Here is a 15,260-nt window from a genome sequence, read left to right as displayed (position 1 = left end):
CATTGAAGAGCTGGGATTGTGGGTGTAACACTTAAAATTATGGGAGAGTTCTCAAGAAATCACCACTGGCTAAATTCCATCTCCTCCCCACACAAACCCCAATTGCTGAAACAGGAAAAAAACAACAAACAGATCTTGAGAGGCAAAATTGCTAGATTGCAATGCTGGAAATCCCTCTCTCTCTACCCTTCAGGCAATCTTACGCATCCCTACTTTGAAGTAAACCAAACCCAAAGGGGCTTACTTCCAAGTCATTTTGATTAGAGCGAGGGGCTGCCGTTCCAATCGGGGCTCTCCACCCCAAACCCATTTGCTGCTTCAAAAAAGAAAATAAAGAGAGCATTAGGATGCACCATTTGTTATGAACACCAAGAGAAATCAGTAAGGCTTGGCAGGTAAAGCCCTGGGATTTGGTGCAATTTTCCAAGGCATGCCAAGCGACTTGCTGCAGGCAGCCAGCTAGCTAAATAGGTAGGCTGCACTTACGAAACACCTTTGCAACCCATTACAGCCTAATACACAAACACACACACACACACAACACAGCTGACTGCACCGCATACATAGGTACACACAGATAAAGATTTTGTAACACGCCCTTCTTCCTCCTCACCAGCCAATAACAGAGTAGGTGCCTGTTATTTTGGAACCTGCCTTGGGCAGAGAAGTTGAATTGTATGTACGTCTTGGAAACAGCAAAAGCGTCAAGGGCTGGAGACAGAGAGAGGGGTAAGAGGGTTGTGTTTTTGTGTGTATGGGGAGGGGGGGGCCGTGTACAAAGGGGGGAGGATATTTGGGGGCAGTGGACGGGGTCCCCATCTGTATAATTATCCTGTTTTCTGAAAGGCCTGAATGCTACATTAATGATTACTGGCTGTTAAAACCAAGACGGGTGGTGGTAGTTATTCCAGAAGTATTAATTCAGAGCATTTTTTTTAAGAAGTGGCATTATGCTTCATCATTTATGTAACGCATAAAACACTGACGTTGTAATTCATTCGTCTATTTGTAAATCCAGTTCCGGATCGCCTTATTGGTTTTATGGTATATATTGTGTTTGATCAGCATCCCTTTGGCTCATCGGATTTTGTAGGATAATTATCGGAGTTCTGTGCAGCGGTCCGAAATGCTTTACAGGGTGATGTAAATGGATCTCGCATACGATCAGTTTCAATTCTGCATGGCTGTCACATTTCTCGGCAAAAGGGAAGAGGGGAAAACCACACACGCACCATCCTTACCTCGTGCGACTTGTTCCTGGTACGTTTTCGCGTCATTTATAGTTTCCACAGCATTTAAAGGTAACTGTTTGTTATTTACATCATCTTGACAGATCGCCACTTTATTCACCAACACGGCACGCTCCTCCCATAGACAAACGTACTTTACAGTCTCTTTAAAAATCTCAATAACCTGCTTCCCGGGTGATTTTGGGTGCCTTCAGGCCGTCGTTCATCCGCTGTGATTTATTTTGCCACCCGCTTTTATTAATAATGACAGGCCGGGATTCTTTTCATTTTGATAACCCACCGCTAAAAAAACAAAACAAAAACCCCACCGCCATCACCTGCCCAGTTCAAAGCAGCTGCATTTTAATTTTTTTAAAAAACGCATTTTAGAAGTGCCAACTCGACCGTGTTTACTTGGAAGCAAGCCACCCCCTCCGCCCCGCCCCGGCGCTCAGCGGGTATTGGGAGGGCAGCGCGGAACCTGCTGCAGCATGCCTATCAATTACTGTAAAAAAATAAAAATATTAAATATATATATATATATATATATATATCAATCCCTCCTTGCTGCAAGCCCGTTTTGCAACGCGCGCTTCCTCGGATGCAAAACCCCCGTGCGTGCAATGGAGGTTTGCTTTGCTCCCAAGGAAGCGTGCAAGCGGTTGGCAGAGCTCCGCCGTTTTATATAACCGGGGCTGGTGCATCTACACGGCGCGCGGCTGCTGCTGCTGCGCGAGGGGGAAGCGAATCTTGCAGCAAGAATCCCGGGCTGCGGCTGCTCTCCAGCCCCGCCCACTCCTCCTCCTCGCCCCGCCCACTCCTCCCTCCTCCTCCTCTGCCTGATCAGGCCGGAGAATCGATCCGCCGAGGGCATCGATGGCTCCCTCTCTCACACACTCTCTCTTTTAAAGCGCACCCCTCCATCCTGTTCTCGGCGCTCGGCAGCGCCAGCCCCGGCTCCGGCCATTTCGCGCAGCGGCGGCGGCGCCTCCGGAGAGACCCGGGAAGAGGAGGAAGAGGAGGTAAGGTGCTCCCCAAAGGACTGGTGGGGGTGCCTTCTCCAGAGGAATCCCCGGGACCTATTTGCACCCCGCGGGTAACTGACCCGGGGTTCAGGGGCGCCTCCCACTTCTCCCCCCCCCCGCCCCAGCCGCCTCTGCCCCGGGACTTAGTGGCAGCCGCGCCTTCAGAAGCCTCTCGCCTTTCCCTGCCCCGGGACCTAGTGGCATCCCTCGATGAGCCCCCCCCCCGGTCTACTGGCACTGATTCGGGGGTTTAGCCGCCTCCCGCCCAGCTGGCTCTGCCCCGGGACCTAGTGGGGAGCCCTCCCCCTGCAGCCGCCTCTGCCCCGGGACTTAGTGGGCAGCCCCTGCCTGCCCCTGCCCCGGGACTTAGTGGGGAGTCCCTGCCTGCCTCTGCCCCGGGACTTAGTGGCAGCCGCGCCTTCAGAAGCCTCTCGCCTTTGCCTGCCCCGGGACCTAGTGGCATCCCTCGATGAGCCCCCCCCCCGGTCTACTGGCACTGATTCGGGGGTTTAGCCGCCTCCCGCCCAGCTGGCTCTGCCCCGGGACTTAGTGGGCAGCCCCTGCCTGCCCCTGCCCCGGGACTTAGTGGGGAGTCCCTGCCTGCCTCTGCCCCGGGACTTAGTGGGCAGCCCCTGCCTGCCCCTGCCCCGGGACTTAGTGGAAGCCCGCCGCCTCTGCCCCGGGACTTAGTGGGGAGTCCCTGCCTACCCCTGTCCCGGGACTTAGTGGGCTGCCCCTGCCCCGGGACTTAGTGGAAGCCCGCCGCCTCTGCCCCGGGACTTAGTGGCAGCCGCGCCTTCAGAAGCCTCGCCTTTCCCTGCCCCGGGACCTAGTGGCATCCCGGGATGAGCTCCCCACCCCCTAGGTCTACTGGCACTGATTCGGGGGTTTAGCCGCCTCCCGCCCAGCTGGCTCTGCCCCGGGACCTAGTGGTATGAAGAAGCCCCCCCACCCCATACGCCTCTGCCCCGGGACTTCGTAGCCGCCCCTTGAGAAGCAGCCGCGCCCTCTCCCGGCGTCGGGGCTTGGTGGGCTCCCCGTGCGAAGAAGCCCCCGAAGTCAGCCGCTTCTTCTGCCCCCGGACCTAGTGGCATGCTGCCCTCGTCCGTCTTCGAAGGAAATAAACGCGGGGGGAGAAAATGAATGAGAATTGGGGGGGGGGGGAGGAAAACACACGCGCGCGATGGTGACTCTTCCTTGTTTCAAAATGGCAAAAATGGAAACATTCAAAAAGTTAGACATCTTTTCCTTCTCTCCTCCTCCTTCCTCCTCCTCCCCACTGCAAAGTGGTTCAACTTTCCTGAGATTCATTCCGGCTCCCATACAGGGCGGCGGGGATACTTTTTGGGTGTGTTTTTGGTGGTGGTGGTGGTGGGGGGGGTCTGCCTTCCTTCCCCACCACCCCTTGAAAGGAAGTAAGGAAGGGGACCTTCCTGCCCCTTCCATCCTGGATGCGCCCCACTTCCTCCTCATTCCTCCCCGACATTGTTCCTCTCCTGCGTGGGGTCCCCCTTCCTGGAAAACCTGCCTTCCATTTCCCCCCCTTGGGGGGCAGTATTTTGCAAATATTCCTTTTGTGCTTCTGCCTGCTCTAATCTGTGGGAACCTTCATGCTTGCTATGTACATCCAATGAGATTTTATGTAGTCTCTTAAGTGCATCGGGAAAGGAGAGAGATCCTCCTTATACCCCAGGGATAGGGGGTCTTTTTGAGCTTAAGGCATGAGACTCTTAATCTCAGGGCTGTGGGTTCGAATGGCTGCAGAAACCCAGCCAGATAAGCGGGGTATAAATAATAAAGTTGTTGTTGATGAGTGGGGTATAAATAATAAAGTTGTTGATGAGCGGGATATAAATAATAAAGTTGTTGTTGATGAGTGGGGTATAAATAATAAAGTTGTTGATGATGAGCCGGGTATAAATAATAAAGTTGTTGTTGATGAGCGGGATATAAATAATAAAGTTGTTGTTGATGAGTGGGGTATAAATAATAAAGTTGTTGTTGATGATGAGCGGGGTATAAATAAGAAAGTTGTTGATGAGCGGGATATAAATAAGAAAGTTGTTGTTGATGAGCGGGATATAAATAATAAAGTTGTTGTTGCCGTAAGTCCTAGGCTCTGGTATAAATAATAAAGTTGTTGTTGTTGTTGTTACTGTTATTTGAGCCCCACCTTGGGCAAAAGGTTCCTGCATTGCAGGGGGTTGGACCAGATGACCCCCAGTGTCCCTTCCAACTCTATGATTCCATTGTGGGTGGTACCAGAGGCAAAAGTGGGCGGAGTTGCCTTATACTACATGCCTATCTGGCTGAGTGTCCTCTGCACTGACTGGCAGCCGTTCCCCAGCACATCAGGCAGGGTCTCTCTTAGCCCCTACCTGGAGATGCCTGGCATTCATCCTGAGATCTACCTGCAAAACCACTGAGAGATGAATATGAGCAAATATTGGGGATGAGGAGTTTAAACTTTAAACCAAACGAAACTTTTGTTTTCTATTCAGTGGTACCTTGGTTCTCAAACGCCTTGGTACTCAAACAACTTGGAACCCAAACACTGCAAACCCGGAAGTAAGTGTTCCGGTTTGCGAACTTTTTGAGTGTTATGCTTCCGATTTGAGTGTTACGCTGAGGTCTGTCTGTTTTTGCTCTTTATTTTGTGTTTTTGTGGCTCTTTTTCATTTTGTTTTTGTGACTGTGTGGAACCCAGTTCAACTACTGATTGACTGTGTGACTGCAGTACATTGTTTATTACTTCAATTTTATGGATCAATGGTCTCGTTAGATAGTAAAATTCATGTTACGTTGTTGTTTTAGAGGTTGTTTTTAAAATTCTGGAACGGATTAATCCATTTTGCATTACTTTCTATGGGAAAGCACACCTTGGTTTTGGAATGCTTTGGTTTTGGAACGGACTTCTGGAACAGTTTAAGTTTGAGAACCAAGGTACCACTATATTGGGCAAATCTAGATGCCAAGCAGTACTGAAGACCTTGTGGATGTGCCATTTCCCTGTTCTTGTGGTGAGTGGCCTGCCTGCCACTTGCTGTAACCAGGGCGGTAAAGGTTTTTGCGGAGTCCCTGTGGTTCAAATTGGAGAGGTCCTGAGTGCTGGATATGCAGAAATGGCCATATTGCCAGTGGGGGAATTCCTGAGAGGTTAAAGCTTCCCACCACCCTGTCCGTAGATGGCTTCTGTAATATTTATTAACATTCTGTAACTATTATTTCCTATTTCTTAAATGTGGCAAGCTTGGCTAGGATAAAGTATAATCCGGCAAAGGCTTTGTTTGTTCTTTCTCCAAGCAGCTCAGCCTGGTGAAAAATGTCTGCGTAGCTCTAAAGCTCACCTGCGGTATTTTTAGAGTCTGGCTTGCGCAAGAAAAGACACTGTCTCATTGCATAGGCATAGTGTGAACCAGGTTTGGATGTGTTTGTTGTGGCAGCTCCAGTCCTTGTACCTTCCAAAGACTGCTGGATGTGGTTGTGGAACCTTTGTGGCACGTGGAACCCATAGAATCATAGAAATGTAGAGTTGGAAGGGACCCTGACGGTCATCTATCCCAACCCCTTGCAATGCAGGAACCTCAGCCAACACATTCTAGAGTTGCAGGGATGGAGGGAACTTATGACCCTCTTAGATGCCCATTGGATTCCAGCTCCCATCATCCCTGGCGACTTTAGCCAAGATGAACTTTAGCACAACTTTAGCCAAAAAGAACTGGAGAGTGTCGTATTAAGCTACTCTTGTTCTGTTGTTCCAGGCATCATAAAGGTGCTTTCCAGCACTACTAACATTTTCTTCCAATTCTTACGGTGTCTTCCTGACGTTTTGGACCACAACTCTCGTCCGCCTCAGCTGGCATGCCCAATAGTCAGCCGTAATCACACATATTGAAATGTTTTTGGATGTGGATTTTTATGTGGATGCAGATGAATGTGGGACTGTCACGAAGAGATCAGTTATGATGGGCAACGACCCCTGAAAAATGCTTTGCCTGCTGGTATCTATTTTCAAACCTAGACAGCATCTTAAAAAGTAGATACATTACCTTGCCAACAAAGGTCCGTATAGTAAAAGCTATGGTTTTCCCAGTAGTGATGTATGGAAGTGAGAGCTGGACCATAAAGAAGGCTGATCACCAAAGAATTGATGCTTTTGAATTATGGTGCTGGAGGAGACTCTTGAGAGTCCCATGGACTGCAAGAAGATCAAACCTCTCCATTCTGAAGGAAATCAGCCCTGAGTGCTCACTGGAAGGACAGATCCTGAAGCTGAGGCTCCAGTACTTTGGCCACCTCATGAGGTGAGAAGACTCCCTGGAAAAGACCCTGATGTTGGGAAAGATGGAGGTCACAAGGAGAAGGGGACGACAGAGGATGAGATGGTTGGACAGTGTTCTCGAAGCTACCAGCATGAGTTTGACTAAACTGCGGGAGGCAGTGGAAGACAGGAGTGCCTGGCATGCTCTGGTCCATGGGGTCACGAAGAGTCGGACACGACTAAACGACTAAACAACAACAGCAACAACAACTTACTTTCTTTGTACATATTCAAAGGAATATAGGGTTGTATTGGGGCCATGTTGTCCATGCACAGAGCTCAAGCTGAGGCTCAGCAGGTCTGCTTAGTGCACAGGTGAGCTGGCTGCACACCTTGCAACATGTGCCAGAATTCTCTGCAACTTGCAGAGGTTCCATCAAGAGTTTTATCTGGCAGGCAAGTCAAAGCAGAAACGGTTCCTTGAAGGCTGAAAAACTGAAAAGCACTTGGCTGGTATCTTCAAGTTTGGAAGTGAGAAACATCGACTCTAATCCCAGTTTATCCTGTATTGGCTTTGGGGAAGCGGCAGCCGCAATGTGTTTCCACCTAATCTACGTCACGTAATCTGTTATGAATTTATTAAAAGCTCTTTGCTGAGTAAGTTTTATCGGTCTGATGAAGAAAGAAAATAGGATGTTTTTCTCTGTTAGATTAGCACCTAAACCAAGTAATATGGAACTTGTGAGTTTCATTTAATTTCAGCAGGCGCTGCATCATGATAATGATGTGTTTCTCAAGTTCAAAGTACAAGAAAAGTCCCTCTTTGGTATATATTGGCTCATAAATTACCTAACTAGATAAAAATGGACTTTAATAGGAGAGAACATGACAGCCAACAGCAGCCCTACAATAATATTGTTTGAAGTCGTAAATTTAAAAATAGGTTTTGCCGGTGCCATCAGAGTAAATGCATTTTTTTTACAGATAAGACATTCAACATTCAAGTGTTCATGATAAAAAAGCCAAGTAACTTGATAGCAGTTTGTGTGTGTGTGTCAGTGATAATTTTTGAAAATTATGTTTTAATTGTGGTGGTGGTGGTGGTCTGATTTAATATAAATTGCTGTGGAATCTTTTCGAGTGTAAAGTGATATACAGCATTATTTTGTTGTTCTTTAGTCGTTTAGTCGTGTCCGACTCTTCGTGACCCCATGGACCAGAGCACGCCAGGCACTCCTGTCTTCTACTGCCTCCCGCAGTTTGGTCAAACTCATGCTGGTAGCTTCGAGAACACTATCCAACCATCTCGTCCTCAGACATCCCCTTCTCCTTGTGAGCTCAATCTTTCCCAACATCTGGGTCTTTTCCAGGGAGTCTTCTCATCTCATGAGGTGGCCAAAGTATTGGAGTCTCATCTTCAGGTTCTGTCCTTCTAGTGAGCACTCAGGGCTGATTTCCTTAAGAATGGATCGGTTTGATCTTCTTGCAGTCCATGGGACTCTCAAGAGCTTCCTCCAGCACCATAATTCAAAAGCATCAATTCTTCGGCGATCAGCTGCCTTTATGGTCCAGCTCTCACTTCCATACATCACTACTGGGAAAATCATAGCTTTAACTATACGGACCTTTGTTGGCAAGGTGATGTCTCTGCTTTTTAAGATGCTGTCTAGGTTTGTCATTGCTTTTCTCCCAAGAAGCAGGCGTCTTTTAATTTTGTGACTGCTGTCACCATCAGCAGTGATCATGGAGCCCAAGAAAGTAAAATCTTTCACTGCCTCCACTTCTTCCCCTTCTATTTGCCAGGAGGTGATGGGCCCAGTAGCCATGATTTTTGTTTTTTTGATGTTGAGCTTCAAACCATATTTTGCGCTCTCCTCTTTCACCCTCATTAAAAGGTTCTTTACTTCCTCCTCACAGCATTATTAGGTATGTAAATAGCTCTAAAGTGATTCCTGAACCTGATTCAGTGAGTACACTGGCCTTGGAATCAGGAAACCATGGTTCAGATCCCTCTTACTCACATGGGCCATGGTGGAGCTGCCTTTAGTTAATTTCTGTCACTTTTGAGGCATTTTGCCAGGGGCTGTGCTTCTGGCCAATGCTCTCAATATGGCAAGCCCACAACTTATGAACATTTAACTTGTGTACATTCAGCTTTACGCGCATAGCATTTTTTTTTTAAAAAAGGGTATTGGAAAACTGGGCAGGGATCCAGGAAAATTGACTTTGGCAACCCCACCTGCCATTGATCCCAATGTGTTTTGATAATAAGCAATTTTGGCTCAAGGTTTGATCCCTGGAACACAGCCTCTGCGTGAGCTGCAGGCTTACTGTACAATAAATGCCTCTGCTTCTGGCGCCTGATGACATAGAATAATAGAATTGTAGAGTTGGAAGGGACCCCAAGGGTCATCTAGTCCAACCCCCTGCAATGCAGGAATCTCAACAAAAGCATCCCTGACAGATGGCCACCCAACTTCTGCTTAAAAACCTCCAAGGAAGGAGGGTTTGGCAGGACTGAGGGAGCGGCAGAGTCAGGCCTTTGCAGCTGCATTGGTGTGAGTGCCAGACACGTTTTCATGGTGTGCTGGCGCAACCCGGACCTTGCTGCCGCTTCGACCCTTCTGGCAGGTGAAGGAGGCCATTGCTGTGGCTTCACCCCACTAGGTGAACCACTCTTACGTTCAGATACATGAGACTGGGAGCAGCATGGTGTGTATGAGGGTATCAGAAATAACTGAAATGCAAAAAGTCCAGTCAGAGACCAGCTTAGCTGTACATTACGGCTGGACGATATGTTGATAAATCGTCCAAAACCGGTTTCAGGTCCATATTGTAATATCAGTTTCATAATTTTTGACCTGGCAATATATCGTGAATCATGGTGTGTGTGTTTGTGTGCTTTGCAAAAATCACGATGCAGGAAAAACCGTGAAGCTGGCCAATGCCTTATTTCAGACTTGGTGATATATCAGTATATCACAATGTTTAGCTGGTGATATATTGTGATGTTGAAAACCAGATGTTGCCCATCCCTACTGTACAACCCTAAAAGCAAAATAATTGCAATGGCCGATTAAACAAGGTGACGAAAGAAACATCCCAGCATTGGCGGTGTAAAGAGTGCAATCAAAAATCCACAATCTCGATTCAAGACCCATAATTCATAACTGCCTGATGAATTGCAGTTCTGCCCCCTGGTGTTTCCTTTTGAAGTTATTTTGTTCTAGGGTGGTTAAATGCAAGGTTGGTTGGAGAGTGTCTTGGTACACCGAGACGCCCTCCTGGTTTCTGGAATATTGCCATTTCCGACGTTGGATTTGGAAAACGAAGCCATGCAAAGCTTTGCTTCTTTGATGGCAGCGTCCTTTCCTTGTGGTTTCTGTGTCTTTGGACCTGCGAATAAAGGCAACGAGAAGAGTTACCTGTAGCCAAAGGGCCTCCAGTGTTCCATTGAATAAAGCTGATATTTCTGCTTCATCTTCAACAGGCCTGCAGAAGATGACGGAATACAAGCTGGTTGTTGTTGGAGCTGGTGGCGTGGGCAAGAGTGCGCTGACGATACAGCTGATTCAGAACCATTTCGTAGATGAATACGACCCTACAATAGAGGTAAATGATTTCCTAATAAGTGAATAAGAGACCGCAAGGCAATGCCGGAATCTTGTTTTCTCCTTTTCCATCTTGACTGGGCTCTCCTAGGATGCATTTAGCTCTTGGGTTTTGCATATGTTCATAACGATAACAGAGATACAGTGGTGCCTCGCAAGATGAAATTAATTCGTTCTGCGAGCTTTTTCGTCTTGTGAATTTTTCGTCTTGCGAAGCACGGTTTCCCATAGGAAATGCATTGATGGTTTCCCATAGGAATGCATTGGCGGTTTTAAGAAAAAGGCGCAAGACGTTTTCGTCTTGCGAAGCAAGCCCATAGGGAAATTCGTCTTGCGAAGCAACTCAAAAAAACAAAAAACTCTTTCGTCTTGCGAGGCTTTCGTCTTGCGAGGTACCACTGTAAAGGATTAACCCCTTTTTTAACCTTTAATCGTCTATTAATTCTTCACGACTCTCTGTCAAAGTTGGATTGTTGATGTTCCTCTAGGCATGGAGCTGTGCTGTGTTCATGCTATTTACAGACTTTCATTTCAATGACTCTGCTCTTGGTATAACTTAGTTCCCTAACCACCCATGGACTGTGGGAGTCATCTGGCAAAAGCCACTGGAGGAGGTGGATTTTCTCACTGGCTGACTTGCAGGGGACAAAAACGGTTTAACCCAGCAGCCTTCTTCCTTGAGTTGTGGAATTTCCCAAAACAGCTTCCGTGAGCAATGGGAGTGCTCCCAGCAAATATAGGGTGGAAGAGTAAGGGACGGGTCCCCAAATGCATGTTAAAAGTGTGTTCCTGGATCTGGAATGCATGCCTGATGTAGAGCACTGGTCTTCAGCAGGTGGGTGGGGACCCAGTACTGGGGCATGTGGGGTCTAAGGTAAAGGTAAAGGGATTCCTGACCATTAGGTCCAGTCGTGGCCGACTCTGGGGTTGCGGCGCTCATCTCACTTTATTGGCCGAGGGAGCCGGCGTACAGCTTCCTGCATGACTAAGCCACTTCTGGCGAACCAGAGCAGCGCACGGAAACGCTGTTTACCTTCCCGCCGGAGCTGTACCTATTTATCTACTCACACTTTGACGTGCTTTCGAACTGCTAGGTGGGCAGGAGATGTGGGGTTCTAGTGTGGTGCAATGGGTCAGCGCGTCTGGTTGTTAACCAGAAGGTTGGCGGTTTGAGCCCCACCCCCAGAGACGGCTGTGTGCAGGATTCCTGCATTGAGAGGGGTTGGACCAGATTTCATTTGGGGTCCCTTCCAACTCTATAATTCTATGAGTATTGCTTGTTGGTTGGTTTGTAAGTTGCATTGGGCTGCCCCGGGCGACATAAAACGACTGACAAATTTAATAAACAAATAACAAACTGTATATACTCGAGTATAAGCCGATGTTTTCAGCACATTTTTTATGCTGAAAAAAGCCCCCCTCGGCTTATACTCGAGTGAGGCAGCGGGATGAGCGGCCCAAAAGGAGCCCTTTCTTGCCGGTGGTCCTGCTGCTGGCCGCCTCTCGCAAGGGCAGGCACAGGAGCCGCGGTTGGGAGAGGCGCTGCGCTGTTCCTCTCCCAACCGTGGCTCCTATGCCTGCTCTTGTGAGTGGCAGAGGTAGCGGTGGAGGGACAAGTGGCCCAAAAGGAGCCCTTTCGGGCTGCTCCTTCCTCCGCCGCTGCCGCCACCACCTGGTTTGTGGTGTGGTGAACCGGCTTATACTCCATTCAATAAGTTTTCCCAGTTCTTTGTGCTAAAATTAGGTGCCTCGGCTTATATTTGGATCGGCTTATACTCGAGTATATACTGTACAGTGGTATTTCGCAAGACGAATGCCTCGCAAGACGAAAAACTCGCAAGACAAAAGAGTTTTTCGTTTTTTGAGTTGCTTCGCAAGACGAATTTCCCTATGGGCTTGCTTCGCAAGACGAAAATGTCTTGCGCCTTTTTCTTAAAACCGTCAATGCATTCCTATGGGAAACCGTCAATGCATTTCCTATGGGAAACCGTGCTTCGCAAGACGAAAAATTCACAAGACGAAAAAACTCGCAGAAGGAATTACCGTATTTTTCGCTCTATAAGACGCACCAGACCACAAGACGCACCTAGTTTTTGGAGGAGGAAAATGAGAAAAAAAAATACTCTGAATCTCAGAAGCCAGAACAGCAAGAGGGATCGCTGCGCAGTGAAAGCAGCGATCCCTCTTGCTGTTCGGGTTTCTGTGATAGCTGTGCAGCCTGCATTCGCTCCATAAGACGCACACACATTTCCCCTTACTTTTTAGGAGGGAAAAAGTGAGTCTTATAGAGCAAAAAATACGGTAATTTCGTCTTGCGAGGCACCACTGTAATTGAAATGGCCTGGCCTGTGGTGGGTTGCAACAGCAGCACTACCGCCATAGGCAAATATGGTTAAAAAACGTTAAGAAAGGCATCTCCAAATGCAGGATTGAGTTAGAGGTGGGTCCCAGGTTTGAAACGGTTGAAGACTATGGATTTAGAAGATATAGCACTATTGTGGCTAGGTGCTGCCATGCCATGAAATGTGGCCTGTTTACGTAATTGCTACACCAGGGGAACACCCGGCCACTGATCTGTGTCGCAGATTTGCGCCTGCTAATTTATATGCATAGATGCCCTTCGGCAAAGTAAGAGGGTGGTTGGCTGAGGTCTCGCACCCTGCTTGTGACCTTCTTGGAAGCTCCTGGCCGGCCAAGATCGATGAGAGCATGCTGGACTAGGTAGACCTTAGTTCTGATCCAGCAAGGGGTGATCTTGACCTCCAATTCTTAAGGCCCCATTAACAGGGTTGAAAATGTGTTATCAACACCTGCTGAAACCCCAGAAAAAGGGGCGCATGTGGGAATCGGCAGGAATCCCGTAAGTCAGGGGATGGGGCGTTGGGCAAGGGACATTCTCATCGCCACCTGGAGATGCGTAGAACTGAAACTGGGGACTCCTTCTGCATGCAAAGCAGATGTTCTGCCGTTGCATCTCTGGCCTTGCCCAAAGTTTTCTTAATGCAGGGCTGCCATACGTCTGGGCTTCCTCCGATGTATCTGGGCATTGGGCTTCAAAATGGCGTCCGGGTGTTGTTGTTGTTTTTCCCCCTGAATTGGCAAAAGGTCTGGGAAAACCCGGATGTCAGGGAACTGCCATCGGAGTGGGAGGCGGAGAGGAGGCTCCCAGACGATGGTGGAGAGGGTCCTAGTAGAAGGAGGGATAGCCCATCTGCTGGGGAAGGTAATCAGCGTAACACCAGTGGGAAAGGGGAGGAGATAGAGGAATCGGAGAGGTGGCTCCAGGACTCTTTGCAGGAGACCAGCGGAGAGGGTACGAGTACTCCTTTGCCCACCCCCACCTTGCGCAGAAAACTTTCGCACAGGCAACGGGGGAGGAGACTGGGCGTCAAACAGCTTCTATGCTGGAAGTGGTTTAAGAAACGCCCACTGACGGATTCTGCCAGCGACTGAGGCAGCCACGGAACTTGAGGCTGTCCTGACAGAAAGGGTTCAACCATCTAACCTAGCCAGGAGTAAAGGCAACTTACGCACGAGCAACCCCTAGAACCATTACACCAAACATACGGCAAGTAGGGTGATTTTTTTTTTTAAAAAAAATGCTTTAAAAATCCCCCCAAAGCCTAAAAACTTAAATGAAATTTTAAAAACCCACAACCTAGTTAATGGGAGTTGCTAGCAATGTCAGTAGTTCAATCTTTGAGCAGGGAATGGAGGCATCTTGCCTGTTTTGCACAGGAGTATTAAGGCACTGTAGGGCGAGAACCTCATATAATCAGAGAACTGTAGAGTTGGAAGGGACCCCAGGGGCCAATGCTAACAATGCCCTGTCATTTTGCCTCTTGCAGCCACGCTACTGGCAGAGTTGTTCGCCTTTGTTTAATTCACATCCAGCCTCCTTTCAGAATAAGATTATTTCCAAGGCATCCTACAACGCAGGCAATAAAAACAAATTCAAAAGACTTGGCATGAAAGAATTTCAAAACAGCAGCTGGCAGAGAGGCAAATAAGACTTAATTGTTTCTTTAAAAAAAAGTCTGGCAGAACAAAAAAAACCACAACTTTAATAGCATGTCTGAAGACGGCATGAGAGGTATCTTTTGAATTGTGAAAATACATTGTCAGGCGATTATGTATTTTAACATGTTATTAACTGAAAGAAGAGGCATTGTCTGTGCTTTTAAATTAGCAGAGGGCAGACGGTGGAAGAATAAGTGAATATAGCAAGAACCTTCAAGTAAAGATGTAAAAGAGGTGATCCTTGGTTATGAGCGCTGGGGTTTTGCAAGGTCATCTGTCCTTATCTGTGAAGTGCTGCTGCTTTCTGGTCCTCCTGTAGCCTTCAAACTGTCCAGGGAAGTCGGATAAGTTTTTGGGTTCCAAAGTCCTTCCAGATCTTTTGGGCTACAATTCCCATCAGCTCCTGCCAGCACTGCCCAAAAGATATGCAGGGCACCCATCTGGGAAAGGCTATGGCATTGTAATGTGGTAACCAAGGGATCGAGCGATGAACCAGGAAGTCCCGAGTTCAAGTCCTGCTGCTGATCAAAACTTGCTTGACGGCCCTTGGCAGGACAGTCTCTTCTAGGCTTGTCCTAAAAACGCAGGAGGATGAAATGGTAGAAATAACTAGTAGAAATAATGGTATTTGGTCTGCTTGTTGTAGACCATTTTGCAACGAGTGTTTGCAGAGCTGGCAGATGAGCTGAAGAGCTGACCTTCTTGGCAGGTGAAGACTGAGCAGGCAAGCCATTTTGCTCCTTGTATAGAAATCTAACACTGCTTTATAAGCATCTAGATAGTGAACACAGAGGTTAATAATGATGGTGATGATGATGATGATGATGATTTATTGTTCATACCCCACCCATCTGGCTGGGTTTCCCCAGTCACTCTGGGCAGCTTCCAACAAAGTACAGTGGTGCCCCGCAAGACGAATGCCTCGCAAGACGGAAAACCTGCAAGATGAATTTCCCTATGGGCTTGCTTCGCAAGACGAAAATGTCTTGCGATTTTTGAGTTTTTTCCCCGCTCCCCAACCCCTTTTTCTGAAACGCTAAGCTGCTAATAGCCTTTTAGCAGCTAATCCGCTAATCCCTTAAGCCTTAAAAAGCCGTTAATAGCCCTTAAACTG

General features: G+C 47.9%; 1 protein-coding gene across 6 annotated transcripts in view; it reads left to right on the top strand.

Moving 5' to 3' along the window:
- Positions 1-599: 599 nt before the first annotated feature.
- KRAS (KRAS proto-oncogene, GTPase) overlaps positions 600-15,260 on the top strand; it is a 42,789-nt gene continuing 28,128 nt past the window's right edge. For 3 of the 6 annotated variants that reach the window (XM_083402363.1, XM_083402362.1, XM_083402364.1), the window contains exons 1-2: positions 2,131-2,251; positions 10,006-10,127. In XM_083402363.1, the coding sequence (XP_083258489.1) occupies positions 10,017-10,127 (111 nt within the window). In that variant the 5' untranslated portion in view covers positions 2,131-2,251; positions 10,006-10,016. Of the gene's footprint in view, positions 730-1,093; positions 1,261-2,130; positions 2,252-10,005; positions 10,128-15,260 lie in introns of those variants that run through there. The other 3 variants (XM_083402367.1, XM_083402365.1, XM_083402366.1) reach the window with 3 other exon arrangements.

This window comes from Podarcis tiliguerta (genome assembly GCF_965153285.1).
Source record: "Podarcis tiliguerta genome assembly, chromosome: 10".
Classification (NCBI taxonomy): Eukaryota; Metazoa; Chordata; class Lepidosauria; order Squamata; family Lacertidae; genus Podarcis; species Podarcis tiliguerta.
Note: the sequence above shows the minus strand (reverse complement) of the source record. Positions and strands in the feature narration are given on the sequence as shown.